The sequence below is a fragment of the Dysidea avara genome, chromosome 13 (assembly GCF_963678975.1).
Source record: "Dysidea avara chromosome 13, odDysAvar1.4, whole genome shotgun sequence".
In the NCBI taxonomy this organism is placed as follows: domain Eukaryota; kingdom Metazoa; phylum Porifera; class Demospongiae; order Dictyoceratida; family Dysideidae; genus Dysidea; species Dysidea avara.
Genome location: NC_089284.1, coordinates 16,789,128 through 16,800,179, shown reverse-complemented (window position 1 = coordinate 16,800,179; position 11,052 = coordinate 16,789,128). Strand labels below are relative to the sequence as shown.

At 38.0% G+C, this 11,052-nt stretch overlaps 1 protein-coding gene across 1 annotated transcript; it reads left to right on the top strand.

Annotated features, from left to right (window-relative positions):
- The first annotated feature begins 7 nt into the window (after positions 1-7).
- LOC136243715 (uncharacterized) lies at positions 8-8,556 on the top strand. Its single transcript, XM_066035305.1, has 9 exons — positions 8-1,462; positions 1,515-1,654; positions 2,582-2,671; positions 3,057-3,179; positions 5,970-6,643; positions 6,698-6,931; positions 6,986-7,127; positions 7,171-7,338; positions 8,328-8,556. Exons 1-9 carry the CDS (start codon positions 105-107, stop codon positions 8,414-8,416), a joined length of 3,018 nt encoding a protein of 1,005 aa, XP_065891377.1. The 5' UTR covers positions 8-104; the 3' UTR covers positions 8,417-8,556.
- The last annotated feature ends 2,496 nt before the right edge of the window (positions 8,557-11,052 follow it).

The window sequence follows — 11,052 nt, the reverse complement described above, 5'->3', positions numbered from 1 at the left end:
ATAGTGCTGTTGAAGACCACGAGACTGAAAAGACACTAACTATTTCTAATGATACTTGGGAGAAAATTGTTGCTTTAGCTAAGAAGACAGGTAGCAGTGATCTAATGGCAACCTTTGGTTCATTAGATAATTTCCCTGAACTGTATGTAGCTTACCGAAAGTTGTGCTGGTGTCAGACTAAGTCATTCTACCATGTGATTGCAAATGACAGTGAGACATCTCGATATAAACACTGTCAATTTGATAGTGTTTATGGTCAATTTACATCTCCATTAAGGAGGTACCCAGATATATTATTACACAGGGCTATTCTAGGTTGGAATACTACCCTTCCGACCACTGAAATGCTTCACAGAATGAACATTCACAAATGGGATGAAAGAAAATTTTCCAAGAGGAGAGACCTACTCTATGTTGTTAACTGTTGCAAGATGCAAGCAGGATCAATTGCAGTGATGGCATATGTAGGGCAGGTCTCTAACAAATTGATGGAGTTACACATGTCACCAGAACTGCATGAATTTCTCAGTGACAAGATCTGTGAAATCAAATTGTCACATTTGCAAACACGATGTGACAAGAACAGAGTACTGAAATGGAACATTGAAATGATCCCAGCACCAAACAACAGTTCCAGCAAAAAAGAGGGTAACTGGAATGATTCGGTTGATGTAGTGAATCTTCCTATAGATACACTGGCTGATGTGGTTAAAGTACTTCACAATGGTAATTTTGCAGTTGCCAAACGTTTCATCCACACAGCATCTTCTATGATAAAACCTTCAAAGTGCATCAATTCTACACAAGAAGTTGACCCAAAATCTCCTCACAAATTGACCATCACAAAACACATCAGGGAGAATAGCACACTAGATATCCAAATCTCATCCACCCATTCAAAGTCTTACTCTATTGATCCAACAGTCAGTCTAGTCCACATATCAAAGACCTTCTCTTGTTGCTTGCTACATGTTAAACATCCAATTGAATGCTATGCTCCTGAAATTCTAAACTCTCCTCCATTTCATACCTGCAATACATTGTCTGATTATGTCAAGTTATGGCAGCCAATAGTGGAAGCTGAGTCTGTCACTAACAGTACTAGCAGTAAAAGAATTCCAGTGATAATCAAGGAGCTGCGTTTGGAGTGGACCTCTAGAAATGAAGCACAGTTTGATATAACTCCTGAATACAGGATAAAATACCGGAAACCATTTGATATTGGAGACCTTGTGTGTATTCAGTATCGTAATATGATGCCGAATGATGGAAAATTTGACTTAAAGTTAGATAAAAACAAGAAAGCCACAATGGTAGTGCATGGGAAGATAACTGTCATAAAAGAGCAGACCATCAAAATAAAATTTTCCAAAAGTGCAATTTTGCCAATGACTCTAGATTCTTCAAATATATCAAAAAAATTTTGCAACTTGGAAATAATACCTTTTCAGGTGACTTTCAGGTAATCATCGCAAAGTCTAGTTGTATATTTCATATATCTCATACTTATACAGGCGTATTGATAAAATGTTTCAAAAACTAGCTGGAAGATTGAAGGAAGGACTGTCTACTGTTAAACAAGATTTATTGGAGGAAATATGCTGCAGGAAATATTCAACTCCAATGGAAACTCCTGTATTTGCTGAAAATGAAGGTAATTAGAACTTAATAATTATACATTACTTCGAAATTGCAAATGACTTTAGGAAATCGCAGTCAGAGTAATCAGGTGTCTTGAAATGGCTGTCGTATATCCGGCATGTATATCATTGCCTCTCTTGTGTTTCATTTCATTTTATTTCTGTGATCCCTATTTAAATTTACAAATTATTGTTGCTGTAGCTATACCAGTGGACAGTTATAGTGAAACCTCTTAATAACAGACAGTTTGGGACCAGCCAGAATTTTAGGCTTATACTTGCTGTAATGTAGAGATTTTCCTCTTCCAGAGCTAACAATGTATGGAATTAAACCTGTTGGTAAAAAAATGTTCTATTATTTCCTTAATTTGGGGAGTTTGTTAAGAGAAGTATCCTAACTTCAGTCATGGCTTTACTATTGTGACGGCAAGCTACATATATGACAGACAGCCTCCCTAGTTTCACTATTTCTCTTATTCGTATCATCAAAAAGAAATTTGATGATTTGTAGTAATGCCTGTAATGCATTAACAAGCAACATAAAACATTTCCAAAAGAGAGTATATGTTTCTTTTGAAGTGAAGGTGTGAAAGTGGTACACGCACTCACATGCACACGCGCACGCACACACACACACATTCACGCATACACACACAAACACACAACCACACATACACACGCACACATGCATGCATGACACCCACATACACACAACCACACACACGCGCGCGCGCACACACACAACCACATGCATGCACACAAATACACACACACGTACACATGCATGCGTGCAAATATACACACGTACACACACACACACACACACACACACACACACACACACACACACACACACACACACACACACACACGCACACACATACACACGGTTCAATATCATATTGTGCTGTAGACATAATACACACATTGTACCTGTATAGGTGTTGATGGGTTGAATGAAGGTCAAAGAGAAGCAGTGGAGACAGCTCTGATAGCAGAAAACAAGTTGCTATTTATTCAAGGACCTCCAGGTATTCATTTCTGTACCTATAATTTGGTGGTGGTGATTTATGAGAGTTTACAAATATTGCTTATTATTGGGTCACCAGATCTGTTGTTTCTGTAATCCCTACCAGCGATTGAAATTCTACTTTTTGTTCACTTGTATTACCATATATGTACATATACTATATGATTTTTTAGCTTGATCAATTAATTCCATTTCTTGAAAATATGAGGGAAGGTTAATAATTTAATGTCCTGTTTCTGTATTTAGGCACACGAATGGTTTTGTTGAGGAAACTTTGATCAAAGACTACCACCAGAATTGCAGCTTATCAAATAATAATTATTAATGAAGATTATTAATATTTATAATACCTAATGTATACATAAATGTGATATTTTGTATTTCAGGAACAGGCAAGAGCACAACTTGTGTGGAACTAATGAAGAGATTTGTTGAATACAACAAAATTCACTCTGTTGGAAAAGTTCTCTACTGTGCTCCTTCTAATAAGGCAGTCAATGTTGGAGCATGTGAGTATATTGAGTGTTTTAAGCTTTGTCTTTAATGTATAAGCTGACTACCCAATGTCTACATGTAGGTTAGAGACCTAGCATGAGGATCTTCATGGATTTTGAAAGCCGAGGAGAAGCTGAGGTTTATAAAACATGAAGATCTGAGAGCATGGTCTCTAACCAACTTAGAAAATGAAAGCGTCTTATATGGGCATATAGGTGGAGTTATTATGGGGTTGGATCAGATGTTGTTTTAAAATCATCACACAATCTTAACATGAGAGCAGAAGATGAAACATATTTTTGTGGAAGAGCTGAAGAGAAATTGAAACTAGCACCTTATTGCTGCTCCCTTATTGCTGCTCCCTTAAGATAGATGCTAGTGAATATAATCTTCTCGACAAGGAAACTGACCAGTTGCTGCCACTGCACATCTCACAACGTGAAGAACAAGTGCATTAATGTAACAGTTGGCCTGAGTGATTATGATGACAAGTTGTCACAAGTTGTTGTATTTATGGCGCAACAGCAGTTAGACCAGGTTCAGTTTTGCATATGGACCACATCCACATTACAAATAACGCAAAATAACCATTCTGCAAAGATGCCTATCCATCTAGGTAAAGCCCATCTACAGTTTAATTGAAGACAAAACATGCTTAAAATACTTTAGAAACACATATGGGTACTAAACAGAATTTTCCATGATATCACTGGACTTCTCCATTCATCCTGACAAATGTAGCTACAATGTTAAACGCTACCTCCCATAATCAAATTACTTTAGGCAAGCTTATGAAAAGAATTGAAACTTGTGGTGTTGGCTTGGGTGACTTCACCCAGTGCAGGTTAATAGCCTATAATATGCTTGGGAGAGCATAACTAAACCCAATGATCTGCTAGCAGGTTTTTAACCATTTTAAGAACCTGCTAGCAGGTCTTTCAGTTGATTTTAAAACCTCAGTGTATTCAAAGCATTTTATGCTGCCATTTTCTAATGTATGTTTCTAATGCCACAAATGCACTACATAACAATACAAAATTAGAGCCACCATCAATAATATAATTTCTTGATTACGAATGGATTCTGCCAATGCCCTGTTATCATGTACCTTAGTTTAAAAAATCGATGTGGTGAGTATTCAAACTTGACTACTACTCAATTCTTGAAAACAATATTTAAGCCTTTATTTTCAAAATCGATCATGGCACCACTAAACTGCAACTACTACTGAAGGTGCAGCCAGAACCCGGGCGAGATATTCTAATAGAGCAGTCAAGATTGAGATACTCTGATAGAGCAGTCACGGTATTCAGAGAAGCAGTGCAGTACTGAAGCAGTGTAGCAAGCTACATATATGTAATTATAAATAAGGAGATATAGTTGGTGGAGGCATAGATAATATACCCCCTTGGATTGGAAACTGTGCCGTGTGCCCATAGACTTTGTACAAGGGCCAGTGTCCTTAAGCTGGTTTTGCACCTCACCAAATTTAATCCTATTACAGCAGAACCATGGCAATAACAACTTTATTTTGTAATGAGAATGACTTGTGATGTTGTTATGATAATTGTTTTGGTAAGTTTGACCACTTCGCGTCACTTTTGGTTAGAAGTCTTACAATGGCGGATTACATGCTTTGGGGGAAGCACATTCTTGGCTAAACTAAGTGTAGGTAGAAAAAGAAAGTATCACAAGGTTAACTGTGCTATAAAGAATGGTCTTGGATAAATGATACGCCTTCCCATAGCTTCTTTGGCAGGTTTTTGAGATGGTATTTTTTGGCAAAATGGGAAGCACATTCTCTCTGTGATTCTAAACAGTATCGCTACACAATTTATGCTACAAAGTCATCAAATAATGCTCTGTGGACTGGGTCTGGGTGCGAATGGCATAGCAGCGTACAGGGTCTCGGTGTTTTCCTTGAATGTGTCCAAACCATCACATCTTGCGCTTCTACCGTTCGCACAATAAAGAGCCAATTTGTCTCAAAACTCGCTGTTGGCCCGAAACATCTTGAGAAAGAACCCTTTACCAGTGGTGAGTCTTGTTTCACCCAGAGAAACTTGTCTTGTTATTGAAGGGGGCACGAAACCAGCCTGTAACCAGTGGCACGTACTAGTTTCCAATCCAGGGGGGTATATTATCTATGGTGGAGGGCAGCTATTGTCACAGGTAGTTACTTTTTTTTTGGTCTTCAGCTTACAGCTAGGCCCTGGCATCACCAAAAGTCTGGCTACGTCCCTGGGTGCAGCATTTAAACATGGAAATATTGTTTATGCAAGTGCAAGGAAAAATTAAGTTCAATTAGGCATCATAGAATGAAAAATAAGTAAAACAAGGAAGGTCACCTACACCTGTAGTGGGCATTTAATTCCTACTTCAGTCTACCCATGACTGAATTAGAGATTAAATGTCTATCTTCAGGTGTAGGCAACCTCCATCTTTCATTTTATTTCTATGATCATTAATCGAACTAAAAATTCTTTGTACTTGTTTGTTTACGTTTTCGTGCATACCACATCAAAGGAAAGAATGGCACCAGACTTATTGTTATTTGTCTGAATGTGTGCCCAAACTATCAGTTACTGAAAGAGAAGTGGCCATTATGCTTCGTTGTCAGCTATGTTTGGCCCGATACACACAGCATTACAAACAAAAAACAGTACAAGAAGCATCTCTGCAGTCAATACAGTCATACAGATGATTTACAGAATGCCGGTATCTAACTTCAAATCCAGCATTAAAAATGAGAAAACACTAGCAGCTATTGTATAGTCATGCATGGTTATGTATGTATTCTACAGGTGCCATGTTGAAGAAGTTTAAAGATATCCAGATAGTTAGATCTTTTGGTCACACAATTGAAAAACTTGAACTAGACAAATTATATCCAGGCTTGACTAGTGCAATACCAATATACGCTACTAGATCTGTTGTATTCAGAAATGATGAAGATGTTGACATGCTTCCAGATGTCCTCAAGGGTCATTGTTTACATGAGAAAATAAGAGACCCTCATAGTCTGCAACAAGAAGTTAGGGAGTTTATTGAATGTGAAAAACGGCTGTATAACCATAAAGAAGAACTAACTCAAAAAGAAGATAACTACCAAGAAATTGAAGATGCGATTAATAAATACAGAAGCTCAAGAACAAAAGCAGAACAAGTTGTATTAAAATCAGCTCAGGTCATTTTCTGCACTTGTGCTGAAGCTGGTAGCGGTAGACTGACTGGTCGTAAGATACCAATTAACCAGTGTGTTATCGATGAGTGTGGCATGTGTACTGAACCAGAGACAATATTACCAATGATGTTGTCTGAGAAGTTTATTCTTGTTGGGGATCACAAGCAGCTGCAGCCAGTTGTGTTGAATAAGATAGCTGATAGCCTTGGCCTGAAAATATCAATGTTTCAACGTCTTTTTGAGGATGAACACATGAACAGATATGGTGTCACACTGACTACACAATATCGTATGGTGAGTTAAATATGGACAGAAGAAGTGTTGTGTGATTCTGTGTTACATTTCTAGCACCCGAGCATCTGTGAGTTCCCATCCAACCAATTTTACAATGGAGAACTACAAGCAGCTGATGAAGTACTGGGGAGGCAATGGGGAAAACAGTTGCCTTCTAAACTATGGCCACAACCAAAACATCAGAGATGTGTTTTTATACATGTTGAGGGATCTGAAGAAATATCTGGAATTGATGCCAAAGGGAGTTATGAAGAATCAAAATACAATGAAAAGGAGGCTAAAGTAGTGGTGAGTTAAATGTCATCTTTTCAGAGTATAATCACTGCTGTTGTGTCTCCACAGAAATATGCTGTGGAACATCTCCAGAGGAGTAACATTTCACCAGATGAGATAATGGTACTAACTCCTTACAGAGCACACAAAGATCACATCAAGGAATTGTTACCAAACAAAGTAGAAGTGAATACTGTACATGGGAGCCAAGGTTGGTGGATCACATGATGTCATGTGATGATACACTATCACAGGCCGAGAGTGCAATGTCATCATCTTGACAACAGTACGGTCACTACCAGAAAATGAAATACCTGCCCATCCTTCTCACAATTGGGTTAACAAACACATGGGATTTGTGACTGATGAACACCTGATGAATGTAGCCATTACTAGAGCTCGAGAAGCTTTGTGCATAATTGGTGAGAACATTGTGTGTATATGCTACTAATGGTGGGTTGTAATCTAAATAGTTCATCACCAAAATGAAAATTATCCATAGATGCATAGAACTGTACACAAATTATTGTTTAAATGTGACCCAGTCTGAGAAAACTGGTCTTATCGCCCATGCCAGAAGATTCGATTTTTCACCCAAGACACAAAGCTATACGAATAAACTATCTAATTCCACAATCAAAATCAGCTAGACTTGAGTGGTCTGGTTTTGCTGGCTGCTTTTCCCAAGCCCAGTGGCAACCCGTACGTGTGGTGTGGGGCCTTGAAGGAGATCTGGTCAGCCTGGGATGACTGTATGTGGCGGTACACTGCTCTGTGGTGTTGAATAAGTACCTCTGCTATGAATTTCCTTTCATTTTAGCCAGTTTTGAGACCTAAATTGCCCAAAACTTGGCCTAATCCACCCCCTTGGCCTTCCTTTTCAATATTTGAACACCATCTTGCCCGCCTTCCAGGGCCCCCACCTCCCACCCAATTTGCAGCTCGCCTGATACAGTCAACCTCGGTTTAAAAACTATCTAAAATGGTGGGAAACTTAGTTGTTGGTTACTTGCACAGTGGATGCTCTGGAAGGTAAGGAATTGGTGTAAAACGTGTGAAAATTTGGTAGACATAGCTTCAACCATTGGCGAGCTACAACACACTAAATACTTAAAACCGGCATTTCTCCATACTTTTAAATAGGCGATAAGCCCGGTTTTCCCAGACTGGGTCACAAATATCTTTCTTATCAAGTAGAGTAGGTATGTGGTGTGTGCATGCATAGTACATTTGTCTAGTATGTGTTTGTGCATGCATGCGTGTGTGCATGCATGGTGTGTGTGAACAATTATCTTTAATTTGTAAATACTGTAATACTATGCACAGCAACCTTTACAAAAATGATGTCGTATAGTAGCCATTTAAAAGGTTCCTACAACAGACATGTCACTATTTGCTATACTTCTAATAGGTAATGCAAACTTACTAAGGAAGCATCCAATGTGGAGTAATCTGTTGGAGCATTACCAAGAACTAGGTTGTGTACTGCAGAACTCCTAAACCTCACTCATATGCTTACACATTATTAGATACTGTGCACGTATAATTTTATACAAACAGATGTTGACATGTTGTGTTTTAGTTGAACTGATACATTTGTATGCATCTACACATGATGATGACTAGTTGATTATTTGTGATTTCACCTTCAAATGTAAGTATTCTGTTCTGTTCTTGTCTTTTCCTGTACCTTTACATTGCCAAAGTTCAATAGTGTGGTGTTCCTGGTCAGCATTCATCAAAATGGTGTTATATAAAATTAGAAATTTATATACATTTCAAACATGATACCCTTTTCACTATTATTACTACAATTTATTAGTAATTAGCAAAAGCTCTAGAGATTTACAAAACAAAAAAGGGTATTACGCTAATTTACAAAAACAAAATCAAACAACTTTACTACTGTAAATTCTTCTACAGTTATACATTTTCTACATTAATTATTCGAAGGTTGTTCCAATCTGAAGTTGGCTGTGGGAGAAATAAGTTGAGATAATTGTTTGCCCTTGAATAAGGCCTTGTTAGTTGAATTGATGACTCTGGTGGTCCCACTAGGAATGTAAACTGGTTGTATGTAAACTAAATCATTTAAAAGTTTAAACATTAACAACAGAATTAAGGATTTTAAATTATGTGGCAATTCTGAAATACTATGGGGAGAATTTCTCAACCATGAACGGTTTAGCATGAAACATGCTGCCTTGCGCTGCATCATTAATACATCCATGTACACTGATCAAATTGTGAGACCTCAGTAAGCATGCAACCACAAAGTGGAGCAATCCTTGTATATAGCTAGCTATTGTGTGACTGCAGTGTGTATCTAAATAGAAAGTTGGTTGTCCATGTATAAGCAGTTTGATGTCCCAGTATGGTGGTGTAATGATGTTATTTTGGATTATGACCATGCTCACTTAAGTCACTTAATATAGCCATAGATTGTATAGATTATCAATTTTGTCAAAAAGACATGGGTATACACAGAAGGCTTGTAGCCTGTAAGTGTGTGCCCTACACACATAACTTAAATACAGACACATAAAAGACACAATATATACAACACAAGTAATTACGCTAGTTGCATAACACAGAACACAGAAGTAACAGTTCAAAATACAAAAAAAACCAGATCAAAGTAGCCTACAATTAAAAAAATCCAATTTGACAGCTGTAAAATTTGAAGGGGAATAACTAGTGTTCCAGAGAAAGGGCTGGAAAGTTGACAAAGAAAGAGAAATGATAAGGATTAATAGTTGACTGTGGAATTGATAGAGTCAGTAGATGTGATCTGGTGACAGTAGAAGATACTGAAAATGTCCAGTTGTGCAAAATATCATGAGTCATGATCAGGTAAGAATGATCTCCTAGTATGGAGTGGAGGCCATTTAAAATCATGAGACAAGAGTCTGAAGACTTAATTCCACATATGGCTGGTAGAGTTCCATCTACTACCTCAGACCCATCATGCTGCATGTCGTTTCTAACTGGGACACAGCCTTTGTTAAATGCAAACACCAAACTGACATAGTCTCACGTAGCCAGACTACTTTTTCCTTTTGTGTGTGGGTGGGGAACACCCACCCACACACAAAAGGAAAAAAAGCAGTCTGGCTATGCGAGACTACACCAAACAGGTGAAGCATACTCTAGATTTGTATGCAATTGCTTAACTGTTGGGGGACATGAAATTAGTGTTAATTATGTAGACAGTTTAATGTACAGGATGCTTTGGCTACAAGATACTTCACATGATCACTCCGTTCAAGCTGAGAATTGATAAAGATTCAGATTTTTAAGGGGTGCCAGCACCCCTTGCCACCATCCCCAGCACTAAATCTTTACTCACCTGATTAAAGAATCATTCCTAATACTGTACAAAACTTACATCAGTCCGAAAATTTGGAATCCGTATCTAGCAAGGAACATTGATAGCAGATACAACTAAGAACCACAAAGTTAGTTCCAGAATTAGCTCAATTACCATACAAAACAAGTTACACCTTAACCTATACTCCTTGTACTGCTGAAGACAAACTGAGAGGATCGAGATGTGTAAAAGTGCGTTTTGGGTCACTATCACTGTTTCTGTGTAAAGAACTTACGGAATCTGTTATATTTCAGGATACACTGTAGCTACTAGTGTCAAAAGCTGCACTAAGGAAAGTTCTGGATGATGCTTCATGGCAGAATATTACAGCTTCCCAAAGAATATTTATGACTTGGAATTGCTGTGAGTGGTTCCCCTCCCCAGACTGACATTCTTTGTAGTTTAATGTACATGCTGCATACTTTTTTAATACCCTCTTCAACTTTTCCTTGCCATACACGTGTTATGTATGATTGACTAACCCTGTTTGGTGGTCACATGTGACCAAGGACTCATTTATGTACTTTTTAAGTGTTTCATTATCAGTAATGATGGTTCATCTCTCTGGTTAACCACTGATCTGAACAGAGTCTTATCAGACCCATTTTTCACCTTTGTCAACAGTGTCACTGACTTGAGGTCCGGCTTAAGCAGCCGCATTCAATGTAAAATCACCCAAAAACTTATAAATAGAGTTGTTCCATCACTGAAAGTGAAACTCCCTCCCCCAACATGTGATCATTCGGTAGTTTTATAAGAACAATCT